Source organism: Trichosurus vulpecula, chromosome 1 (genome assembly GCF_011100635.1).
Source record: "Trichosurus vulpecula isolate mTriVul1 chromosome 1, mTriVul1.pri, whole genome shotgun sequence".
Lineage (NCBI taxonomy): Eukaryota > Metazoa > Chordata > Mammalia > Diprotodontia > Phalangeridae > Trichosurus > Trichosurus vulpecula.
This window is the reverse complement of record NC_050573.1, coordinates 441,664,252-441,690,723: the sequence shown is the minus strand read 5'-3', so window position 1 is coordinate 441,690,723 and position 26,472 is coordinate 441,664,252. Positions and strand designations below refer to the sequence as shown.

Sequence of the window (26,472 nt, the reverse complement as noted above, 5' to 3'; positions counted from 1 at the left end):
AATTGTGAGATTCAATCAGAGTATACTGCTACCTGCTATCTGGTTTGTTTAAAACCCAAATTTATATTTTTTCCAAATCTTCATAACTTTGGCTCATGGATATGGACAGTTTATTATCTGAGTAAAGTATATAAATAATATTACCAAAATCAAAGACTCTAAAAAAACCTGCAGTTCCCCATAGGATACATGACACCAAGGCTAGGAAAAAGTATTTTTGCACTTCCTACTCAATGTCTAAACATTATGCCCTAATGTGTGCTCTTGTCCTGTATTTTAGTAAAATTATAAACAATTCATAAATTCTTACATTGATTTATAAATTATTTTATGGGTGTTACCTTCATCTCTCCTTCTTCCACCACCAATTGCCAATTGGCATCTCCACCTACATCCTGTAATGAGTAAGTCATGTGGTTCTTCACCATCTCTTCAACCTTTAAATGAAGAACAGAAGTAATGTGAGAATCCAGATTCCATTTATAGTCTCACTTAATTTACTAAATCCTAGAAATGGTGCTCTTGGGAAGCTGAGCTCCAGGCATTACAGTTAGTAGTTGTATACAATGCTGTAGAGTTAGCTCACATTCCAGATTTTTCAGGTTAATGAAAGAATTGGGGGTCAAGGAGGAGAATGAAAGGATGCAAATAAGGAAAAATATTCCAGCCAGGAAAAATCTCATATTTCTCAATGTGTACTATGCATTCTGAAACAATACTTTCTTGGAAAAATAAAATCCACATTGTATCTATTCTTCCCTGATAAATGCTTTTGTTCAGACACGTTCTTAAGGAAAATGAATATGGAATCTAAAGAGTAGAATCCTGAGCTTCCTTCAAGGCCCCGTGGAAGCGACCCTTTCTCTGTAAAGCCCTCCCTGATGTCCACAGTTGTTAGTGTTCTCTCCTACCTCTAATTACATGGATCGAGTCCAATGGCCCCATTTTAGGGCAGAACTACAGACAAGATATCCTAGAGAGAGGATTATACTGGTTAAAGATTTTCAAAAGAGATAATGAAATATTCCTTATTTCTCTAACAATACTGTTAGCTTATTCTTCATTATAAAAATTTCTCTTCGTGAAGTTTAAACACCTTTGTCTTGATCAAAAGTTGGCTACTCTTATTCACTTGAAGCCAAAAATCAGTTAAGCTGTTTCATAATCTGCACAAAAGCTTCATTTCTGTCTAACTGCGGCAGTCAAGATAGCAAGCAGTGTTCACCGACCCTGTTTCAGATTTGCGCCAAAGGTGATCCTAGACATGTTTGCAATCAGAAAGACAACTTTTCACTCTCGGAAGGTATGCCTCACTTTATCTCTTCTGAGAAGAAATCATTCACTGTCAATTCATTTTTCCTTCACATTCAACTGTAAAGCCCTTGATATCAATCCTCTATTTCTTTTCCTTCACTCTAGTTTCTGATTATGAGGTAGTTCTTAATCCTTGCCAAGGCTAATCCTTCTACATGACTCCTTGATCACCACACCTCCATCTTCTCTAGCAGATCTCCCCTCCCCTCAATCATATCCACTTTCTCATCCTGTCTTTCCCATCTATTGGTTCCTCTCTTGCTACCTACAAACATGCCCATCTCCCCTCATCCTTAAAAATGCTTCACAAGACCCCAATATCCTCTCAAGCTAGAGTCCTCTCTCTTCCCTTTCACAGCCAAATTACTTTTTAAAAAAAGCCTTCTATAGTTATCACCTCCACTTCCTCTCTTCTTTCTTAATCCTTGACAATACTGCTTCTGGCCTCAAAAACAACTGACATCGCTCTCTCTAAAGTTACTAATGATCTCCTAATTGCCAAATAGGATGGCACTGTCTCAATCCTTATTCTTCTTGACTTCTCTGTAGCCCCTGACACTGGACTATGCTCTCCACACAAAAATTCTCTTTTCTGGGCTACTCCTCTTGGGTTTCCTGTCTGATCCCTCCTCAGCCACTTTTTCTGTACCGTCATCCATATTGTGCCTCCAAGTTCTGGACACTCCTCTGTCTATATTTCCTTTTTTGGTGACATTATCTTCTCTATACAGATGATTCCTAAAACCATATATCCAGCCCCAGTTTCTCTCTTGATCTTCAAGGCCTCTTCACCAACTTCCTTTTGGACACATCGCAAGCTCAACATATCTAAAACAACTTGTGGGCTCCCCCCGCCTAACCATCCTTCTTCTGAATTTGTGGGCACTTTTTGAGGGTACTACTATACTTCTATTCTCTTAAGTCTGCAACTTTGGTGTTATTATCAACTCCTCACTCTTCTTCACACTACCCATCTAATTAGTTGCCAATTCTTATGGATTCTACCTCCACAGCATCTCTCTCTTTTTTTAAATTATTATTTATTTAATATTTTTCGTTTTCAGCACTGATTTCCACAAGAGTTTGAATTACAAATTTTCTCCCCATTTCTACCCTCCCGCCAATCCAAGATGGCATATATTCTGATTGCCCCGTTCCCCAGTCAGCCCTCCCTTCTGACACCCCACTCCCCTCCATCCCCTTTTCCCTTTCTTTCTTGTAGGGCAAGATAGATTTCTATGCCCCATTGCCTGTATATCTTATTTCCCAGTTGCATGCAAAAAAACCTCTTTTTGGAACATATGTTTTTAAAACTTTGAGTTTCAAATTCTCTCCCCTCTTCCCTTCCCACCCACCCTCCCTAAGAAAGTAAGCAATTCAACATAGGCCACATGCGTATCATTATGCAAAACCCTTCCACAATACTCATGTTGTAAAAGACTAACTATATTTTGCTCCTTCCTAACCTATCCCCCTTTATTCAATTTTCTCCCTTGACCCTGTCCCTTTTTGAAAGTGTTTGCTTTTGATTACCTTCTCCCCCACCTGCCCTCCTTTCTATTGTCCCCGCCCCCTTTTTTAATCTCCTTCTTCCTTTTGTCCTGTGGGGTAAGATTCCACAGCATCTCTTACATTTTGTTCCCTCTTAGTACCTCCACCTGGACACCACACCTCAATCCTCATCATTTCTTGTTCAGATTATTCCAACAGCTTCCTAATTTATTTCTCTCCCTCAAGTCCAAGTGATTTTCCTCAAGCACGTACCCCATCATTCCCCTACTTGATGTGCTCTAGTGACTTTCTCTTGTCTCTAGGCCCAAATATAAACATTTAAGGCCTTCCACCACCTCACTCTCCCACTCCCAATCTACTTTTCTAGTTTCATAATTATTCTCCTTGCACTCTACAGTCTAGCCAACCTGGCCTTATTGCTGCTATTTCTCACATCTGTTTCTGTACTTTTCCATTGACCATCCCTCACACCAGGCATGGATTCCTTCCTTATCTCTCCCTCTTAGAATCTCTGACTTTCTTCAACATTCAGCTTGAGCATCACGGTTACACAAAGCATCTACACACACACAAAGCTAGATGACTGAAATTCTATTGCATTTATTTTTATATGTTCTGAATATATTTATATATGTACATATTATTTCTTCTGATAAAACATAAGCTCTCTGAAGGCTGGGACTGTTTCATTTTTTTATTTACATCCCAAATGCCTAACAAATGTCTAGCATACAATAAGTGCTTAATATTTGCTGACTGACTTTTGGCTTTGATAAAGGCTATTAATAACAAAGTGTAGATCTGAACTCCATGGTATGAATGAAGTGTAAGGCTTATGAAAATCAAACTTACTTTTGAAATGCAAAATACAATCTTTTACCAAAGGTTCCAATTAAGGTAAATGCTTTTAAAGCTATTAAGCTCAGAAATCTAAGCCAAAAACGTGATTTTCCTAATTCTTTAGTGCAATTGACATTACAGTTAAGTTTTCAGCTCTGACTGGCTTTCCTTCAGTGCTTAGTATAGCACTTGGCAAATAGTATGAGCTTAATAAAGAAATGTTCATTATTATTTGCATTGGGTGCTACGATCCTGGGACTCTGCATCCTCATCTATGCTGTTATTTTCCATCGTGCTGCACCTGACCCTCTCCAAACTCAGCCCTCCCTGCCCCACCCCCACCCCTACCTCCCAGGTCACTGCCCTGCTATCTCCTGGTTCTCCTCCTACCTATATGACTGCTCCTTTTCATTCTCCTTTGTTGGTTCTTCATCCAGGTTATGCCAATGAGCTGTAAGTGTCCCCTAAGACTCTGTCCTGGGAGTCCCTGTTAAAGGGATTTGTTCTGTGAAATTTGGATTCAGTCAAAGGGCTGTACTTGAGGACCTAGAGGACCACATAAGGCCTTGAGGCTTCAGGTTCCCCACGCCTGTCTTAGATAGTTGCTTAGAGCACTGGAGGGCTCAATGTCTTGTACTGGGTGGTCACAGAACCAGTATGCTTCAGAGACAGAACTTGAACCTAGGTCTTCCTGGATCTGAGGCAGCCTGCTAGCCCCTACACAATGCTGCCTCTCGTATACCTTTCATGTAAGTACAACATGTCATTTATATACAGTTAATAATTATAATAAGATCAATCTGATACTGGTCCCCAAATTGACCATACTTTAAATCTCAGCACAGCTAGTAATTTCTTATTTTTCAATACGCACGCAACATGTCTTCTTTTCAAGGAAATCTAATTATTAGTGTATACTATATAATATTCCCACTAATTGAGTGACTTATATTTGGTTCCAAACATGGTAATATGGTAGGTAATCAGTTTATCCACATCAGGGATATAAAAAAAATAAGCATAAGAAATATAATTACTATGCCATAAGAAAAAGAGTAATATATATAGACACTGGAAGACATGTAAACTAAACTCAGATTAAAGGCAATGAGCAACGGTGCATCTAAGGAACAGATGACAAAACAAATCCTTCTTCTTAGTAGGGAAGGGTCTATCAGGACATGCTAGTGATATTAAAAAAAATCATCAATGAAGCTAAAACAGAGTAATCTCATACAAGCCAGTATCCAATTTTTGCAAACCAGAAGGTACTTACTTTTTATAAATGAAATTACTCTTTTCTCATCCTGACATCCCTGACTTCTTTGGAAGCCTTAGTTAGGTTAAAGACAAAATAGAACTTGTTCTTTTAGGAATATCAAAGAGTTTTTAAAAGTTACCAACTGCTATAGCAGCACCTAGGTGAAAAATTCATTGCATATAATTCAATTTAACAAACATTTATTCAGTTCCTACTACATACATGTCAGATACTAAGTGCTGAGGCTACAAAGACCAAATAAAACAGTGCTTGTGGTAAAGGAGTTTATCTTCTACTGTGAGTTCAAGTATATGGGTGGGAGAGGAGAATGAGGGGTTTCAAAAGGCAGAGGTAAGGGAGGGAGAACACAACAGGCATAGAGAGCCAGTGTATATAAAGACAAGGAAGTTAGAGACGCAAAACATCCATACAAAACAGCAAATAGGTCAGTGTGTTTGGAAAGAAGGTGTAGACAGGGAGTAATATGTAATCAGCCTGGAACCAGATGCTAAAGGACCTTCAATACCAGAGGGATATTTTATCCTAGAATCAATGGGCAGCCATCAAAGTTTTGTGAAAAACAAAATGACAGATTTGTGCTTTCAGTAAATCATCTGGACAGCTTTGCACAAGATGGAAACAAGAGGTGTTGGATTCAGGAGCCAAATTAGGAGACCATTACAGTAATTCAGCTGAGCATTATTAAGAATGGTAGCCATATGAGAAGAGAGAAAGGGACAGTTGTAAGAAATGTTCAATTGATTGGCCACTGGTGAGCGGCGGGGAGAGAGGACAAGTAAGAATTGAGGATGACTCCTAGGTTTCAAATCCAAGTGCCTGGAAGAATGGTGATACATTCAAGAGAAATAGGGAACAGTAAGGATTTTTAGCTGTTTTTTTTTTTAAATTAACATAAGGCAGGCTTAGAATACTAAGAATAACACTTCTTGAGTTCTAGCTTTGTCACTGCCTTCCTCCTGCCATCCTTGTTAAGGATGTAAGGAAAATCTACTAATTTACTTTTTTTTATATGTATACCCGGAAAATATAGTAGACAGAGAAACAAATTCAAAATACCAGAATAGGTAGGAATGTGGGTGATTTATGATTAGATTTATTTATGCTTTTCTATATGAGCTACACAGAACAAGTTCATCTGTTTTTGTGTTTAAGAACAAAATCTATCCTGGCAAACACTGAAAAGTTTTGTGGGACTAATATGTTAATATGCTAAAGGAAAAAAAACTTTAAGATTTTTTTTAAAAAAAGCTACCAGTTTTAAATTTCTCTTCCTGCTCCAATTCCACATAGGAAAAACTGACATAAATCTGACTTAAGTGTGAAATTATAACTAAATGGAAAATCTATTTCATACTATGCCAAAAGTGTTTTTTTTTTTAACACCTAAAATTTTCTTGAATACTAGGAAATTTAACTGACTACTGTCCAGGACCTGAGTGCTAGTAATTTTGTGGTTTCACCTCAACTTCAGAAGAGCTTATTGATAACACTGATGAAAAACAACTCAAGAAACTAATTATTTGCAGTAGGAGCAGGTTAGAGATGTAGTGCTCATTTTTATTTCTTTATTTTGAACTTAACTTGATTCTGCACCAAACAGAGATGAAATATCCCCAAAAACAGCCTTCTTGATTTGGTTCTCAACTTATTCAATGGACCATTGAACATCCCTACTCTATGAGTAGTAGAATTTTGTGGCAGTTTTCAGGTCTTTTGTTAACAAAATGTTTGGTTGCTTTAATTAATACTGCATGAACATTTCTTTCTATGGGCCACTGAAATAACTTTGGGGAGGTAATGCTAATGGAAGATATCTATATACTTTGTAAATTTAATATTTATGCAGTAACATATGATGCTATAAATGAGTGCTTAACATATGCTTGTTGCCTTGTTAGGCCTAGTATTTTATAAGACAACTGGCCAGGAATAGAGATGTGGTCTATGGTGGCTAAAGGACGTATTTAGGTATTGAAACCATAATAGTAACAGTAGCTAATTCACCAGAATCACTTGGTGTTGCCCATTAGGTGAAACATACCGTGGGTATGCTATTTTGCCACTTTTTTCCAGCCTCTTTGATTGTTCATTGCTCACCATATATCCTATGCTTTGGACCTTTTCAACAGCTATCCATCTTCCAATCAATCTCAGGTAATTAACAAAAGTTCATTAATGCTGTTGTATATGACTGCTAATAAATTACCAATTATTATAATTTTTCTACTATTTAAGTTCAATTTAATTTTCAATTCAAACAAAAAAGAGCACCTCAACTTACCAAATTCTTGCTAACTGACCTCAAAAACAGAAGATAGCAACAATTTTGGGGGGGAAAAGAGAGAGAGAAAATGTACCTTCTTCTTGTGTTTGCAGAGATGAGTGTCTGAGAGAAGGGACTGAATAAGGAACAATGAACTGGGTTTATTTTTCCTTTTTTTTTTTTTTGGAGGGAGGAAGGCAGGGCAATTGGGGTTAAATGACTTGCCCAAGGTCATACTCCTAGTAAGTGTGTCAAGTGTCGGAGGCCAGATTTGAACTCAGGTCCTCCTGATGCCAGGGCCGGTGCTCTACTGCACCACCTAGTTACCCCAGAACAATGAACTGTTAAACTTGGCTGGTGTGTTGGGTTACTTTTTCTAAACTTCTTTTCTCCCTTTTTTACTCCTTGTTAAAGGGCAACACTCTGGTAAGGGGAGAATTTGGAAATGAAATAAAAAAACATCATAGTTGAGCTTTTCAATGTTCTTTTTCTTTAAGTTTTCTTCATTCCTCCCACTTTATCCTGTTGCCCCCAAAAAGGGGGAAGGAAAAGCAGTTGTTTCTAAATCTGTCAGTGAGTACATATACAAAAGAAATGTAATTTGTTAGAAAATTTATTTTGACCACATTTGTCCATATTTGACGAAAACTGGCAATATTTTAGTGGCATGACAACATACTCAAATCCCAGCAGCTAATTGTGGTCTCTGTCCCTTTAAACTATAGCATTATTACTAAGTAGAAATTGATTCACAGTATGGAATGAAGCCTTTTTAAAAATGGTTACGATATATGAACACTTGAATAAAGACAAAAAAATTAAATGGCAAGAGGTGAATATCATCAAAATAATGGCCATACATGTATGTCAATGTAGTTTTAAAGCAATTATACTTTAATTATGCATATTTAAACTACTAGCTCTTCTTACATTTCCGACTTCAAAAGTCATTATTTTCAAGCACATTGAAAAAAATCTATACATATATGAGGAGTCTCAGTTTGTTTACCTATAAAATGAAAGGGTTGGACTAGATAATATCCAAGGTTCCTTTGAACTCTAACTCTATAATCCCATGATTACATATATTAGAATGTCAATTTATTTGGTATATAAAAAAATAACCAGTATACATAAAACCTAAGCTGTCATAAGAGTTGTACAATGCTAGAAGGACCATGAGTGAGAAGTGAAGCACCAGAGATAGTAAAAAACTCACTTCCTTCTTCAAAATATAGTTTTGAAGTTATTGTAGTAGCTACAATTCAACTGTACTACTGTGGACTCTTTTACCAAATCTCTATCATTTAGTTCTGTGTAATACTTCCTCCATTAGAAATGTGGTATCCTGTCTGAAGGTATAGCTCCTACATAACATATCAAAAGAAAAACATTCAAACTCCTTGCTCATGTACACTCCAGAAGGTCAAAAGAGTACAAGCATGCATGGAAGAACAACTGTTTAGTAGACAAAGAAGGCTTTTTTATTGCTTCTTGTTATTGATTTAGAACCAAAAAACCAAGTGACCTAACCCAAAGAATTCCAGGAACTAGGAAAGTAGGATGAAACATAGCACATAACTCAAGTTCACTCCATGCATTTGTACAGTACCTGTGCGCTGAATCTGTGAACATCATCAGAGGCACTGACTAGATCAATGGAAGACATGGAGGAAGAGCGACTATAGGGCTACCAGAGACAGACAAAGAAAAAACCAAGTAATCAGAACAAAGGCACAATAGAGCATTCAGTACCAACTTCCAAACACAAGATAAAGAAAAGGAAAAACAAAGCACCATATGAAATAAGCACAGCAAAAAGTGCTGACTTCATGCACCTATTATGTATTTTGCTCCAATATTGTTTTAAAAAGAATGTAGCTTTTCCAGTACACAGAAAAATGTCACTTAACCCTGATGATGATGAGTACTGATAAAGTTTGCCTGTTTTATATTTCTGATTAATTTAGCCAACCTCTTTTTTTTAATTTGAAAAAAAAAAAAAGAAAAATGTGTTAAAAATGTTTTTTGGTTTTTTTGGTACAGGGAAAGAATAGAGAGAGGAAAATGGCAAAGATATAGAGTACAACAAATGCAAATGATTTTCTTAAGTAATTTTTGAAATGAAAAAGTAGGTGATAAATTGACTTTGCTTACTTAGGAAGATTTGCAAATCAAAATATAAAATCCATACAATTTTCAAAAGCTATTTCTATAAACAATGACAAAATTACATGATATAGCCTTCTGTAAATTCTAAAGTTAGCTTGTCTTACCTGTTGGGCAAATCTATGAGTACCCACAGAAGAATAAACATCACTAGATGGTGGTAGGGAGGTAGGCCAGTGTAATCTGCTCTTTTCACTCTGTGACTGGGGGGTTGCGGGGGGGGAAGGAGAGAAAGATGAGAATATTTTAAAAAATTTTACAGCTCAAGAATAGATCCAATCTATAATTACTAAACACTCAGTATTTATAAATACATAAAATATAGGAAAAATTAGCAGTGTTCCTGCTTTATTTTGCCAAATTCTAACATTTCATACCAGTTCATTCAGCCATTGACTCACACCAACCCATATAGCCGCCAATTTAGTCATTTTCTTTGGATTACTTTAATTTTCTGCTCAGCATCTTCTATGTAACCCTTCTGAGGCTTAGTTTTCTCATAATAATGCTTGCACTGCCTGTGCTATCAGAGATGATGTGATAGTCAAATACGAGGGAATATTAATTGCTTTGGAACCCTAAGCTTTTCTTTTATGGTGATAAAATGTATAATGAAAAGAACACTGGACTGAAGAGATGAAAGATCTAGGGGAGAGTTCTTAGTCTGCTACTTGGCCAAGGCACAGAAAGTCACTTTACTTTTCTGTGCCTCAGTTACCTCATTAGTACAAAAGAGGCAGCATCACGTGGTGGACAGAGAGCTGGCCTAGTAGTAAGGAAGACCAGGGGTTTTAAGTCCTGCCTCTGCCACAGACAACTGTGTGACCCCTGGCTGGTCACCCCATGCAACCATCTCAATCTAAAATATATGGAGGAGAAATATAGGCCAGTTTTAAATTACAAGGATATCAAAGAGTATAGTGATATCAACCTTTTAGGCAAAAGGACTACTTAAATATAAAAACACTTGGTGGTAGTACAAATTATGTTCCTTACTTTTACAGATCAGGGCTAGTTTAGATCTACACACATTAACTAAAATATCAACAAATATTTACTTGTCAGATATCTTATGCTTTTAACTACTCAAGCAGTTAAAATACATACATGAAAGTGTATCTCAAAGTGGCATACAGATGCCTTCTAGTGGTGAAATGAGGACCAGTGGCACTACCACTGGATTAAGGAAGCATGAAATCAGCCATGGTTAAAAGAAATGTTATATTTCAGGTTCCACTGATAGAAATAAAATTAATGTATTGATGTAAAAAGTAAAAATCAACAATCATCTGTTAATGTCCTACTATGTGGCAGGCAGCGCGCTAGACACCGGGAACACAGCTACAACAAGAGAGTAGTTTCTGCCTTGTAAGGAGCTTATAATCTAGTGAGGGAGATGACATGGTCACAGATAAGTATATATAGTTCATGTACTATGATGAGGGGGCTGGTTTAGACAATTCTAGCTCTAAATCAAACAAGATCCTACAAAATAGTTTAGTATTATCCTCTCCATTCTACATCTAAGGAAACTGAGACTCAGAATAACTTGCCTAAGGTCATACATAAGAAAATAAATGACTATGCTTTCTGAGGGAAAGTACCATACACACTTCTTTTACTAATTTAGCAACATATGTTAATATGTAGCCTTGCGGACATTAAATATTAAACTGGAAAAAAAAGTAAATATAGGATATATACAAAATCCACAGTGATGGAGGTCATGGAATGGTCCGGGTACAGTATCTGAAGAATTCTAAAAAGGACTCTTAAAGGGTTTGGCATTTGAGCTAAGCCTTGAAGGGAACCAGGTTTCCAAGATGTAGAAATGAGGAAGGAAAACGTTCCAGGTCAACGTTAAGGTCTATGAAAAGGTTTTGAGGTAAGAGATGGAATGCCATATACAGGGAAGAGCACCTATCTGATTTGGCTCAAGTACAGAGTATGATGAGGAGTGAGATCTAATCTCTCCATTATATGGAGCTGGACTGTGAAGGTCTTTGAATGAGAGAGGACATGGAGAGAGAAGTGACATGGTGACAACATCTATGCTTTAGGAATAACAATTTGTGCAAAGGATAAATTAGAAAAGAGAGAGAATGAATGGCAGGCAGATCAATTAGGAGACTATTGCAATGGTTAGAACTAATGGAGAGAGTAAAAGTAAGGAAAAGCTGAAGAGAATGGAAAAGAGTGACAGGGATAAGATATTGCACATAAAAGCAGAAAGACTTTAGTAATACAGTAGAAAAGAAATAGACTGACTTTAGCTATCAAGGACCTACCAGTTTCACATTTTTTTGGAGGGTAAAAGAGGAGTTATGGTTATCTTAAATTGAGAGCCATTTTTCTATCAGATTATTATTAAGCAAAAGACACATTTGACATTATTTCTGTTTTGATTTTGAAACTAAATGCAAAGTATTGACAGAAGAAGAATGGACTAGAATATTTTTAAAGGAGGAGAAACAGAATAACCGTGCTTCTATTTACTCTGATGTTAATTATACGGGTAATACACATTGGTAGGGCGCATACATACATACACACAAAACACATTCCAGACAGATCCGTGATTTCCTTGGTGTAGGAAACTGCCAGTATGGAAATTCCCTCTAGCAAAGACAAGCAGCCACTCTTTTGCAACTTTTCATGTTTCAGGATTGCTAGGGGTCACTAAGAAGTTAAGTGACTTGCCCAGGTTCAACACTGCCAATATGTGTCAGGGGCAATCCTTGAACCCAGTCTTCCTAACTCTGAGGCTAGCTCTTTATATCCATTATAACACATTGCCTATCAACAAATTATAAAGGATTTAATGAAAATAACTCTATATTTCCTGGCTATATTTTTTCAAAAATACTATGGATCAAATTCCATTATGATAAATAGCATTATGATGAAATGACACCACAAAATTCCAAAGCCTGATAGTATTTTAAGCAATATTCAATATAAAATATTTGATGAAACAAACAAAAAAGAGCCTCACAACAACTTAGATTCTCTATAGTTTTCTTTTACTAATGGAAACGACCTGCTACTTTATTTTTCACCCAAACTTATATTTTAACAGAAGATAAAGTATCCAAAATTCTAGTTTATCATATTAATAGCTCTTGAAAATTAGGATAAAAGTACCAGGCAAATTACTATTGATGAAGTAAGATTTTTTTTTTGCATATTTAATCCTTTTTTCCAACAGTTTCCTGTGAATCACTAAGGAAATGGATCTAAATATGCTGTGTTTGTCTGTTTCCTGTGAGGACTGGGAAGACAGAAAGAAATTAACAGTGCAGAGTTACAGCAAAATTACTATTATGTCAGACTACGCTTGGCTATAGTAGAAAAGAAAATCACAATCTGCCTCTCGCCCCATCCCCAATATGCTGCTTCAGTCATAGCCTGGCCTTGTAAAGGAAGACTGCAGTTTTTTCTTATCTGCTATATTGGAACTGAAATGAAATCAAGGAAATTTTTCTGAAAGATTTCTAAGTTCAAATCATTACTGTAGGCCAAGTTCATTCTTCAATTGAACAGCACCACTGGTTTCAAATACTAATAATATAACAAACTTTCTGCATATAGGAAAGAATGCTTATAATATTAATATTTAAATTAAATTTAAAAATACCTGTTCTTCTATTTTATCTTGTCTGTCAAGAGCAGCTTCAACGGCATCAAAGAATTCCTCCTCATTTATCAGACTATTTGGACCTTCCTATTTCCAACACACAGGAAAAAGAAAGAGCACAATTAAGCATACATTAGAAACATTCTGTGCCGCAGAGCTTTAACTCCAATCTTACTCTACTGAGATCTGACTTATGCCATTAATCACATTTAAAGAACAATTTCTTACAATGTATCATACGTAAAGGTTGTAATTCTATAGTCATTCATTCAAGTATTTATTGGAGGCTAGTATGTACCTCAGATAACGCTCACAAATTGTGGGAGATATTACACTAAATTTTTTTTTGCCTTCAAGAAGCTTATAATTTGGTTGAGAATAAAAAAGAATAACATACAGAGTTAAAAACACTATGTGATTAAATGCTAAATAAGACAAATAGTTAAGTGCTTTGGGGGTTCAGAGGAAGAGAAAATTAATGTGAATTAGACCAGGAAGGTCACATGGAAGAAGAATAAGGCAATATGAGTTAGTCTTTAAAGGCTAGAGGTTGAAAGAATTCTATTTCCGGAAAATTAGCAGGAACAAAAGTAGGGAGATTGAAACAAAAGTGATTGCATTATAAAGTATGTATAAAGGTGTCTATGGGCCACCTAGACAGAAAGTAGCAAAAGGATGAAGAGTTTAGGCAACACATCATAATCCAGGCACAAAATCATGATAAAGTAATCACGGGGAACTTCAACTACCAGGCCAATTACTATAACCAGTGCCTCCTCTGCCAAAACCAGAGCAGCTAATAACTTCTTGAACAGCCTAAATAATAACCACAGCCTTCAAAAGGAGACAAACCAAAAGGGGGAAAAGCTATTATTGATCACTCTTAGCAACAGGAAGGAAATGGATGCTGGGGTGGAAACGGTATGAATCACAGGAGTCAGTGAGCACTCCATCATGGAATCTGTAACGTAGAGGAAAGCCTAACATATAGTTTGATATGTCTGCAAAATTTTGGGAACACAGGTGTCTAAAAGTTTAGAGGTAAGGAGGATTCCACATGAATAAAAATTTATAGGGAAGTCAGTCCAGAAAGAATGGAAGATTCTCTTTTTGTCAGGACTTAATTTAAAATATTTGAATCTATGTATTAATGACATTTCTCTATAGTTCTTTCTTAGCTTTATCCTTCTCTATTTATATCTGTCTCATAAAAGGAGCTTAGTAGAATGCTTTCCTTTTCAATTTTTGAGAATGTGTAAGTTATCAATTATTTTTAAACTCTCTTAAGGTTGAGAGAATTCTCCTGTAAATCCATTTACATTAAGAATTATTTTTCATCGATTCTTTACAGCTAGTTTCCTTTAAAGACATATCTTGATTTTTTTTTAAATGTGGGTATTTTATCTTTTGGGTAGATAAAGCATCATTTCTTTTGACATGAGTTTTGTAGATATTTAGCTGTATATGGTAGGTTCTGATAATTTATTTCTTTTATGCTGTTATTTTACCTTTGTATTTCATATTTTTTATTTTCCTCTTTTTTCTTTTAAATTAAGGTTAGCTAAAGGCTTGCCAATTTTGTTAATTTTTTTCAAGGAAATATCTTTTAGTTTCATTTGTTATATCTAGGTCTTTTGGTAGTACGTTCTCAGGAATCAAATTCTGAAGACATAAAGAGAAATCACTGTGATCAGGGGAGTTGTCTAAAGAGACCAATGTGGATCCACAGGGAACTCATCAACCTACTGAGGTTTTAAAGACATGTATTTAATACAAAAACAGGTGAAGGATACAGGATTAATTTTTTTTAATCACGTTATGTTCTGTAACAATGTCAGAAGAGATAGCTCAGAATGAACTAAAGCTAGTGTGAAAGTTAAGAAAAACAAAAATGATTTCTAAATCAAAGAAGGGACAGCAGGACCATGCAAAGCACATAGAATAACTGATATAAATAGATGATGAATGAACACAAAGAAAAGAAATTAATCACAAAGAACTAGCACTGCTTCATTAAGAGCATATTACAGTGCATTAAGCTTATTTCCTTTCTGAGCAAGATTACTAGAACGGTAGATAAGAAAAATGCTATAGATACAGTTTACTTCAGCAGTGCATCTGATAGAGAATTGCATGTCATTTTTGTGGACAAGATGAAGACACACAGGCAATAGTACACTTTTACGGATTTGTAACTGGATGAATGAGTAACCGTTAATGAGATGAACTTGGAAGAAAGTTGTGCAGCAAAATGTACCAATGATCTGTGCTTGACCTTTGGTCAACCTTTTCACCAATGATTTAGACAAGATGCCATATTTGCCAAATTTTCAAGTGACACAAAGATAGGTAACTCCCTGGATGATGGAATCAAGATTAAAAAAAAAAAAAGACCAATAGGTGACAAGACTGAGTCAAATATAATAAAATTAAATGTTTTAGTTTCAATTTTAAAAAGACCTCACAAATGCAAGATGGAGGAGCCATGGTTAGATATTAGTTTGTCTGAAAAAGATCTAGGAGGTTTAGTGAAATCCAAATTCAACTGACCTGAATTATTTAAGATAGACTTTTAGGCATAAGGAGTGAGCTCTCCCCTGGAGTCTTACTCCTGTTTAGGAAAAAACTTAAATAAGCTAAATAGATTCTAGAGGCAGGCAACCAGGGAGGCAAAAGGTCTCAAAATTTGTGCTGTATGAGAGACGAAGGGATATTTAATTCGGAGATGCTACAACTATGGCTGTGTGTCAGGGAGAAAGCAGGTGAAAGAAACAGATGACACACATGAGGACCAGCCTCAAGTATCTGAAGAGTTGCCGTGTTGAAGAGGGAATGATTTGCCTAATCTGGCCTCAGGGGTAGAAATGAAGAAATTTGCTTGAAACTTTATAATTAAATGACCATTACCACATAAGACCAAAAACAAAATTTGGAAAGAAGAAAATCTAGACTAACCAGGAAAAGTTTCCAAATAAATATAGCTATTCAAAAGTGGAAGTATGTGGGAAGCAGTACATTCCCACACTTTGGAAGACAATCCTTCAATAGCTTAATTACCACTTGTTGCGTATATCAAAGAGAGGATTCTTGTTTAGATTACATGGCCACTGAAGTATCTTTGAAATCTGGAATTGTGATTCTGAGATGCATTAGTACTCTGAGCAAATAAATTTATTAAGACTTGAAGAAATTTTAGATGAAATACCTATAATCTAAAATCTAATCCAAGCTATATTTGAACTTTTGACAGCAAAAGGTAAGAGAGAAATAAACTGATATTTAAGTAGCATTTTAAGATTTGCAAAGTACAACACATTATCTCACCCAATCCTAAAAACAGCATGGTGAAGTAGGCACAACAGGCATTATCACCATTTGATAGATAAGGAAACAGACTCAGAGAGCTTACAACATGCCGATGGCCACACAGCTAGGAAGGGTAAAAGGCAGCATTTGAAACCAGATCTTTACTGACTTCAAATCCAGAGCTCATTTCCCTATACCATGATATCTCTAAGAAAAATAGTAAGTATACAGGTTGGCATGTAGAACAAGTAAAATTTTTCAAGTCTGAAGAGAAATGATATCTTAAAGCAAAGAACCAACGGAAAAGAAATTGAAGCTAGTAAAGAAAAGAAGCAAGGTTCTAAATGTCTTCATATAACTCAAGTAGTCTGAGAGACACATTATTGTGAACCAGAATGTAGGCAAAGAATCTAGCTGGTAGACAATTGAAAAAATTTGGGTGTGGGGAGATTAAGGTCTGGAATACAATGAAGATAAAGTCAGGATGTAAGGAGGGATGAAAGTGAGAGATCACAGGTAAGTTAAAAAAATACGGGACTGAGGATTTAAATAAGAAGTCAGGCTAAATATGTGTGTGATGTCACTTTCCATGGGATTTGGAGAAATCTTAGAAACGGGTAAAGGATACAGACTAAATCTGTGATTTCATTAGCACAGGAAGTTTCTACGTGGGGAAAGTCCCTCTATTTGCTCTAATTGCTTCTCTGCTTAATTTTCTAGAACACTGAGAGACTAACTTCCCCAGTTTCACATAGCTAGTATATGTCAAATTTAGGAGCTGAATCAAGGTCTTCTTCCTGGCTCTAAGGCCAGCTCTCTATAAATAATTCAATTCTAAAACTTACTAAGTATTTGCTATATGGAGAATCTTAGTTTCTGGGAGAAAGAGAAAGTTTTGATGAAACACAATGTGTCCTCATAGAGCTTAGAATTTAAAATGAGGTTAAGGCAGAGAAAATTTTGAAACACTAATACATGATAATTGCATCAGAGGAAGTATAAAACCAAGTGCTACATGAGACCTAAGTGACAAGAGTCATTACTGACATGAAGAAGGGAAGATTCATGGAAGGCATCCTGAGGAAGGCATCAGAGATGAATTTCAAAATAGAGTACCACAAGCAAAGGAATGGAGAGAATAACATGAACAAAGGCAAAACGTTCTGTTAATGAAGATAACACAGGCCAAGAACAGTACCTTGGTAGAAAAAAACAGACACTGTGAAATAGAAAGAAAAGATAAAGGTTACACTAGTGACATTTTCAATATAGAAGCAAAATTATCTTCTTTTAATGAAGTTGGGCAGGGGGAGGAGACTGGACCTTGAAAGGTGTAGAGAAGTTCTAGATACACTGACAAGGCCTAGGTAATCAACTAGAGATGAATAAAAGTATTTTTAAGAAGCATCAAGGACATATTCACATTATACAGAATCAATTTGCAGTGGGCTAATTTTAATAGACAACTTCCTTTTGATCTTTGATAATTTTTCAAATGTGATGAGTCCTGGGTCTATATCTAGAATAGTTCATTTAGACAGCTGTCTAAATTATTTTATCAGTACATTTAAAAAGCTGCCAAGATTCTCTTTAAGCAGTTATTTTCCTTAAGGGCTATAGTAGCAATGGAGGGGTGGGGAGTTGGAGGGAGTGGGGGAGAGAAGAGGAAGAAAAATAGTCTGCTATACTGTCAATGTAAAAGGGCGCCATAATGAGGTCATTAGCAGTGACATCTTTCTGCTTCAATGTCATGATGCTGGCAACGACCCAGACACAACTCTTTTTTGCATCCACTATGACCAAGGACAAGGACTTGATAGATTCATTTGCTTCTGAGCAGACTCTGTATAATGTATGTTTTTCCCACTTAAAAATCAATCAAAGAAAAAAGTCAGCACACTTGATCATAGATAAAAGCCAGCCTATGTAACTATTCATGTTCAAAGGGATAACTGCTTTAAGACCTTAAAGAAACAGACCTTAACACAAAAAGAAGCTTCTTTAACTCTAAACCACAAGTGAATGCTTTATAAGGGCTAAAAATCAGTGTAGGTTCTAAAATGAATATACAAGTAATCTACTTAAATGATGAGAACCTATGCTAAAATAATCTGCTTAGCTGCAGAATAAAAGCACTGAAACCGCTAAAGTAAGGAAAAAGTGCTACCAATAAATTAGCAAACAACAGCATAACTAATAGTTACTATGCATTTCAGAAGGATCCAATTGGAAACTTCTTACAAATTTTGTAAAACCATAGCTAACATCAAAAATCTCAGTAGATTCCACAGTAGAATTTTTAAAATAAAAATAAAGTTAATATAGCAGAAAAACTGTGAATTGTAGAGGCAGAAACTAATTTTGTTTCTTCTACTAAAAAAATCTATAGGTTGAATTTGCCAGTAATTATTTTATCTTAATGGTTTAGTCCCTTTTGATCTTTTTTATAACTATCAAGCATGCTTTTTCTCTCAAAATTCTTCTAATTTAGGAAATTAACATTTATTGATCATTAATTATTTCCAGATACATGGTATTTTATATAATATACTTCTATTTTATCAGAAGAATAGACGCTTTGGCTAATAACATTTTATAAATGAATTTCTGAAGACAATGTAGTGAATCAATTTGGTGACTGGTTAATAACCAAATGAGATAATAATGATTTATATAATTTTCAAATCTGAGTATTCATGCCACAGCTAATTGCGGTGCATTATGAACAATCTCTTATGTAATTACTTGGTAAACATCATAAAATTCAGATTAAGTTAAAAATCCTTCCTCTACATCTATTAAAAAAAACCCACCAGAATGGCTAATGAGCTAAAAGAAGATTAATCTTTCCACTGGCAATCTCCCTTCATAAGTTTTTTTTTTTGGGGGGGGGGGGGGCAAAAGGATGAACTCCTGCTATACCATGGAAATTAACCTGCATTAGAAAGCATATCTTGATCTATTTCTGAGATCTATTTTTACTAAAACAAAATATTACAAATGGATTAGGTAAACATATTAACCCTCTGAGGTTTTGTCATGAGAGTTCTCTCCACTTGGCAAACTGCACTAAATCTAATTTGGTAGATTATATCTTGGGGTGTTGCTAGAGTCTCACAGGGGCCAAATGATTTACCCACTGCTACAAAGTTGCAAAATGTTTGCGGTAGAATTTGAACTTAGGTTTTTCTGACTACAAATATAACACTTAGTCACGCTATTCCTCTGAAGGAGGTAAAAAATTACGTTAGAAAATCTTCCTTGGCAGTTAGAGAACATTAAACATGCACTGGTTCCTTAAAATAAGTTATTGATTTGGAAAGTTAAGATTTAATAACCTGATATTCCCTCTTAATAGTCTCATTTAAGAGCAACAATAGAATTCAACAGTCTACCAGATGAGAAAGGAAGTTTCCAAGTTAATAGTTTCTGGGAGACTTTACTTTTTCAACATAAAAAAAGAATGAAATTCGTACCTCATAATCTGGTCCTCCAAAATGAGATTTTTTCTTAAGTTCAGTCACAGCATTTTTGTAGGCTTCTTCTATCCTTCTTTTTTTCTCAATTTCCTGTTTTTAAAAAAATAGGCAATTAAGAGAAAAAAATCCTCATCTTTTGAAATATATGAAAAAGGTTTTAAAAAATATTATTATGAATAATATTGCTTTACTTTACATGGGGGCCTCACTGAATCTGGAATTTGATCAAGTGGTGTCTAGGCATATGTGACTAAACAGTGGGTTTCTACGTGTAACTACGTGTTATACTTTAGACTCACTTTTCAAGAATGTTATCATTCATTATACAAAGACTAAAATTTCTTCCTAGATAAAATGATATAATCAGTCAATTGGATTTAACAACTGCCAAAATATCTAGACAGTTAGAAGCAACAAAAAGGCCTAAAATGCCTTCCTATAAATTCTTCTTCACTGATAATTGTACCATGTTTGTTCTCAGAGAGGATGGAGATATTACCAAATCAAAGCAAAGAAGAATTAATTGATTCAAAGGATGCTAAAAACATGTCTTGAAACCAAGAGAAGCCCTGTTTTTACTTCTTGTTATAACTGATTTAATGAAATTCTACATGTTACAACACTGAGGATCAGTGCTCGTGTCTAGCATCTAGCAATTTCTACGTGTAACTACTGAAATCACTTGCTTCTGATGTTCAGTTTATTCATTTGTCAGATGAAGATACTTTTAATTAAGTCTGTTGTCAAGATGACCAATCAATACATATTTCTATACATTTCACTGATGTCTTTTGTTATGATAAGGTATTAGTGATTTAAATTTAAACCATATTAAACCAAAGTTAGGCTTTCCAACTTGGTAATACTGATTACTACACAGCAGTTTTTTTCTAGTAATATTTTCTTTTAAAAAAAAGTCACGTTAACTTAAGAACAAATATTAACAAGCATTTCAACATGCACTGAACAGAAAAAGGGTTACTGTTTAAGTGACTATTAAATTCAGTGCCCTGCTTTTTGCCCTTGTGAAATGGTCCAACTTCTCCCACTGCAGGAAGAGACTCATGGCGATCAAAAAGCTCCAAATGTTAGTGGTCTTTTTGGGTGGAATTTTCAATCTAAGGAACTTCCTGCTATATTTAGTAAGTACTAATAGAATAAATCACAGCAAAAGTTGCCAACAGAGGAATCAACTGTAGCAGTAATACAGATTTTTAAAATAATGTTTAAAAATACAACTATTACCTTCCTCAAGTAATCGTCAAAACCAAGTTCATCCCCAAACCTGAGATGATCCTTTCCTCCTAAAGAATTTCTAGTTTCCTTACAAATCTCAGTTCTTTCATATACAAATATGAATCAATGCCTTTAACCACAAAAGAAAAAAATTTCCCTCGGCTTAGGTAAAAAAAAGTACACCAAACCAAGAAAATTCAGTTTTAATTGAGATACCACGATTTACTATGTTTCTGAGAAATTGTACATGGTTTGGTGTTTGTCAAGTGGTGATTTTTATATACTTAATTGAAAATTCTGAACTTTTACAATCCTAAATAGAGTCAAAAATCTAAACATGTAGAACACAAAGCTAACCATAAGTGATGGTCCATTATGGAGCTACTTCTCAGTTTAAAGAGAAACTTCTCTTTTGTTTTACCCAAGTAAGTCAAAAAAGTTCATGGTTATAGTGCAATTTCCCCTCACCTACCCCCCGACATACACTTGTATATGCACAAATAATACATCATTATCTGGATATTTACTCATATTAGTGTGTGTAGAAAAGAAACAAGAAAAGGTTTTAGTGGGCTGAAAAGGTAAAATTATGAAAATATATTAAAAAAAACAAATAAACTACAAAGTGCAAAACATAAACTGCTTAGAAATGGTCAAAGAAAAAGTCTATCCAATGTTAGGAATTCATTTTCAATCATTAAGAATAGATTTAAATTTTTAACTTCGATGACAAGTTTCAATTCTATTAATAATTTTTGAAAAATATTCTATGTGTTGGACATAGATTTGTACTGTTTGTTCAAATTTAAGTAGGCAGCCATTAATTTGGGAATGGCTAAACAAGTAATGGCCCATGAATACAAGGGAAATATTACTACTCTTCAAGAAAAGATGAATATGGACTCATTTATATGAACTGATGCAAAGTAAGCAGAACTGCCTTTATGAGATCTACAAGTGGATGCTATAGGAATCTCAAATTCAACACGTCTAAAACAAAACTCATTATCTTCCCTCCCCCCCCCCCCACCCGCCCCCACATCCAAATTTCCCTATGACTGGGGCATTTTCGTCTCCAGTTACACAGGCTTGTAATCTCAGTGTCATCCTGGACTCCTCTTGCACTCACTCCAGACATCCAATTTGTTGCCAATTCTTGTTTCTACCTTTACAACATTTCTTATAAATGCTCTCTCTACTCAGATTAGAACCCTTTTGCGCCTTCCCACAAGCATTCGTTGAGAAGCTCTTTCATGCACAGGACACTATTAGAGACTTGAAGTCTAACTAATCCCTGATCTAAATGATGTCATAATCTAGCTGTGGAAACAAAATCAATAGACATGAAATAATGTCAAAAGACATGAGAGGCCAATGAAAAGACAAGAACATCTATGGCTGGAGTAGTGCGAAAAAGTTACAATGGAAGGGGTGCATAGAGAACTGGGTCTAGGAGAGGGCCAGAATGATTTAGCTGATTATTAATGACTGGAATGCATAAGGAAGCAGGCCCTAAACTGCACATATTAAAATTATGAGCACGTACAAGAGACATTAGTCTTAAAAAGGCTCAGACAAGGCAGACTCAAGGTATAATGCAAGACTTTTCTTTCTTTAAAAATATCATCTTAGGCTTACAGAACAATTCAAGTTTACAGAAAGCCTTGTATACATTTTATCATTTGATCCTAATGAGCCTGTAAAATAGGCAGAACAAATATCACTTCCACTTTATTATCAATGAAGAGACTAAAGCTCTGAAGAGTCACATAGTTTTGCTGATCCCTAAGACTCTTTTGTTAGGAGATGGGAGATAGGACTGAAGCCTTGTGAAGAGTACTCTGCCTGAGGTTCTTCTTTTCTGAGGCGGGGTAGTATTAGAATTACCTTCAATGATGTGCATTATTTGGTGATAAAGCACTTAATAAACTCGGTATACTCAACTCAGTTTCTCAACAGGATTTATTAAAAGTTTAAAAATAAAACAAAATCAGCACTGAGAATCATCACACATTAAGGCTAGGTTTTATTAAACAGACTATATCCTTCCTCTTCCAAAGGTCTTTAAAAAGCTAATCCAACTCATACAATATTTTTAGGAGGATGAGCAGTAAATATTACACTATGCCTCAACTCTACAATAGGATGAATGTGCAGTTTCTCATCAAATTAAAGGATACTAAAATGAGGGCCTATTATTTGAAGCTTAAAAGAGTTACACTAATGACAAATTTAAAAATATTACTTTACAAAATTGGCAGTAAACAATAGTCTATTCTCATAAGAGGTACAGAATGAAATATAAATTTCAATGAGGTTAGGCAATTTACTTTAATGGCACATTATGAATATAATTAAGCTATTGTAGAATATGTACACTAACACTCTCTGGTAGGACCATAAATAAATTCCTCCTATTACTATCCTTTGGTACCACTGTTAGGGTACTTGCTGATAACAGTCTAGAGAAAATAACAATTTAAGCTAACATGGCCATTCTTATGCTTCTATGTCCTTAACAAGGACAAAAACTGTGGCCTATCATTTACAGCTAATAGCCTCCAGAATAAGTTTGGATTGGTGATACTTCATAAACTCAAACAAGTTAATTCAGCCTTGGCTCAGGTTTACTGTTACACCATGAAAAAAGCCTTTGCTATGTAAACAGTAGCATGATGGTTAGGGAATATGTGATACACTTATGTCTACTAGTTTTAAATCATGGGTATCTAATAATTAAAGGTGGTCTATATGAATTAAAACTTGCCAATAAAATCATTACTTTGTGTTACTACACATATTAGAAATGACAATTTCTTGAAAATATTCAATAATTTGGATAGTCTCCGCTTAGCAACATTTAATCCAAATTATGAGATTTTTTCCTGTTTTTTAAAACTTATTTAATATATTTAGTTTTCAGCATTGATTTTCACAAAAGTTTGAATTACAAATTTTTTCCTCATTTCTACCCTTCCCCCCACTCCAAGATGGCGTATATTCTGGTTGCCCTGTTCCCCAGTCAGCCCTCCCATTTGTTACCCCACTCCCCTCCCATCCCCCTTTCTCTTCTTCTCTTGTAGGGCAAGATAAATTTCTATGCCCCATTGCCTGTGTATCTTATTTCCTAGTTGCATACAAAAACTTTTTTTGTTGTTGTTGTTGTTTTTGAACGTCTGTTTTTAAAAACTTTGAGTTCCAAATTCTCTCCCCTCTTCCCTCCCCACCCACCCTCCCTAAGAAGGCAAGCAATTCAACATAGGCCACATGTGTATCATTATGTAAAACCCTTCCACAATACTCATGATGTGAAACATTAACTATGTTTTGCTCCTTCCTAACCTATCTCCCTTTACTGAATTTTCTCCCTTGACCCTGTCCCTTTTCGAAAGTGTTTATTTTTGATTACCTCCTCCCCCCCCATCTGCCCTCCCTTCTATCATCTCCCCTTTTTTATCTTCTTCCTCCTTCTTTCCTGTGGGGTAAGATACCCAAATGAGTGTGTATGGTATTCCCTCCTCAGGTCAAATCCAATGAGAGCAAGATTTACTCATTCCCCCTCATCTGCCCCCTCTTCCCTTCCTACAGAACCACTTTTTCTTCCCACTTTTATGCGAGATAATTTACCCCATTCTATCTCTCCCTTTCTCCCTCTCTCAATATATTCCTCTCTTATCCCTTAAATTGATTTTATTTTTTTAGATATCATCCCTTTGTATTCAACTCACCCTGTGCCCTTTGTGTGTGTGTATATATATACCTACATATATACATACATAGACACACATAGATTATATATATGTATACACATATATATGCATATTCCTTTCAGCTACTATGATATTGAGGTCTCATGAATCATACACATCATCTTTCTATGTAGGAATGTAAACAAAACAGTTCAACTTTAGTAAGTCCCTTATGATTTCTCTTTCTTGTTTACCTTTTCATGCTTCTCTTGATTGTTGTGTTTGAAAGTCAAATTTTCTATTCAGCTCTGGTCTTTTCACTGAGAAAGCTTGAAAGTCCTCTATTTTATTGAAAATCCATATTTTGCCTTGAAGCATGATACTCAGTTTTGCTGGGTAGGTGATTCTAGGTTTTAATCCTAGCTCCACTGACCTCCGGAATATCATTATTCCAAGCCCTTCGGTCCCTTAATGTGGAAGCTGCCAGATCCTGTGTTATCCTGATTGTTTTTCCACAATACTCAAATTGTTTCTTTCTGGCTGCTTGCAGTATTTTCTCCTTGACCTGGGAGCTCTGGAATTTGGCGACAATGTTCCTAGGAGTTTTCTTTTTGGGATCTATTTGAGAAGGCAATTGGTGGATTCTTTCAATTTCTATTTTACCCTCTGGCTCTAGAATATCAGGGCAATTCTCCTTGATAATTTCTTGAAAGATGATATCTAGGCTCTTTTTCTGATCATGGCTTTCAGGTAGTCCAATAATTTTTAAATTATCTCTCCTGGATCTACTTTCTAGGTCAGTGGTTTTTCCAATGAGATATTTGACATTGTCTTCCACTTTTTCATTCCTTTGGTTCTGTTTTATAATATCTTGATTTCTCATCAAGTCACTAGCTTCCACTTGCTCCAATCTAATTTTTAAGGTAGTATTTTCTTCAGTGGTCTTTTGGACCTCCTTTTCCATTTGGCTAATTCTGCCTTTCAAGGCATTCTTCTCCTCATTGGCTTTTTGGAGCTCTTTTGACATTTGAGTTAGTCTATTTTTTTAAAGTGTTGTTTTCTTCAATGTTTTTTTCAGTATTTTTTTGGGTCTCCTTTAACAGTTCATTGACTTGTTTTTCATGGTTTTCTTCCATCATTCTCATTTCTCGTCCCAATTTTTCCTCTACTTGTCTAAGTTGCTTTTCCAAATCCTTTTTGAGCTCTTCCATGGCCTGAGACCAGTTCATGTTTTTCTTGGAGGCTTTTGGTGTAGGCTCTTGCACTTTGTTGACTTCTTCAGGCTGTATGTTTTGGTCTTCTTTGTCACCAAAAAAAGATTCCAAAGTCTGAGACTGAATCTGGGTGTGTTTTCATTGCCTGGCCATGTTCCTAGCCAACTTACTTGACCCTTGAGTTTTTCGTTGGGGTATGACTGTTTGTAGAGCAAAGAGTACTTTGTTCCAAGCTTAAGGGGATGTGCCGTTCATTTCAGAGCTATTTCTATATAGCCAACTCTTCCACCCCAGTACTCCTCCTTCCTCAAGAACCACCAACCCGGACCTGACACAAATCTTCAGCAGGCTCTGCACTCCTGCTCTGATCTGCCATTTAATTCCTCCCACCACATGGGCCTGGGGCCGGAAGTAACTGCAGCTGTAGTTCTGTAGCTGCACCTCTCCTGCTGCCTCTGGGGTGGTGGCCGAACCACGAACTGTGTCCCCTGCAGCTTTTCCCACTAACCTTCTCTGTTGTCTTTGGTGTTT

At 35.7% G+C, this 26,472-nt stretch overlaps 1 protein-coding gene across 2 annotated transcripts in view; it reads right to left on the bottom strand.

The window, feature by feature from the left end:
• The window catches only part of CERT1 (ceramide transporter 1), a 159,072-nt gene that overhangs the window by 21,729 nt on the left and 110,871 nt on the right, over positions 1-26,472 (bottom strand). The window contains exons 8-12 of one of the 2 annotated variants that reach the window (XM_036763324.1): positions 19,800-19,892; positions 13,018-13,104; positions 9,488-9,583; positions 8,824-8,901; positions 342-437 (exon numbers count right to left, since the gene is read on the bottom strand). In XM_036763324.1, coding sequence (XP_036619219.1) covers positions 342-437; positions 8,824-8,901; positions 9,488-9,583; positions 13,018-13,104; positions 19,800-19,892 — 450 coding nt within the window. The remainder of the gene's footprint in view (positions 1-341; positions 438-8,823; positions 8,902-9,487; positions 9,584-13,017; positions 13,105-19,799; positions 19,893-26,472) is intronic. The other variant, XM_036763328.1, reaches the window with a different exon arrangement.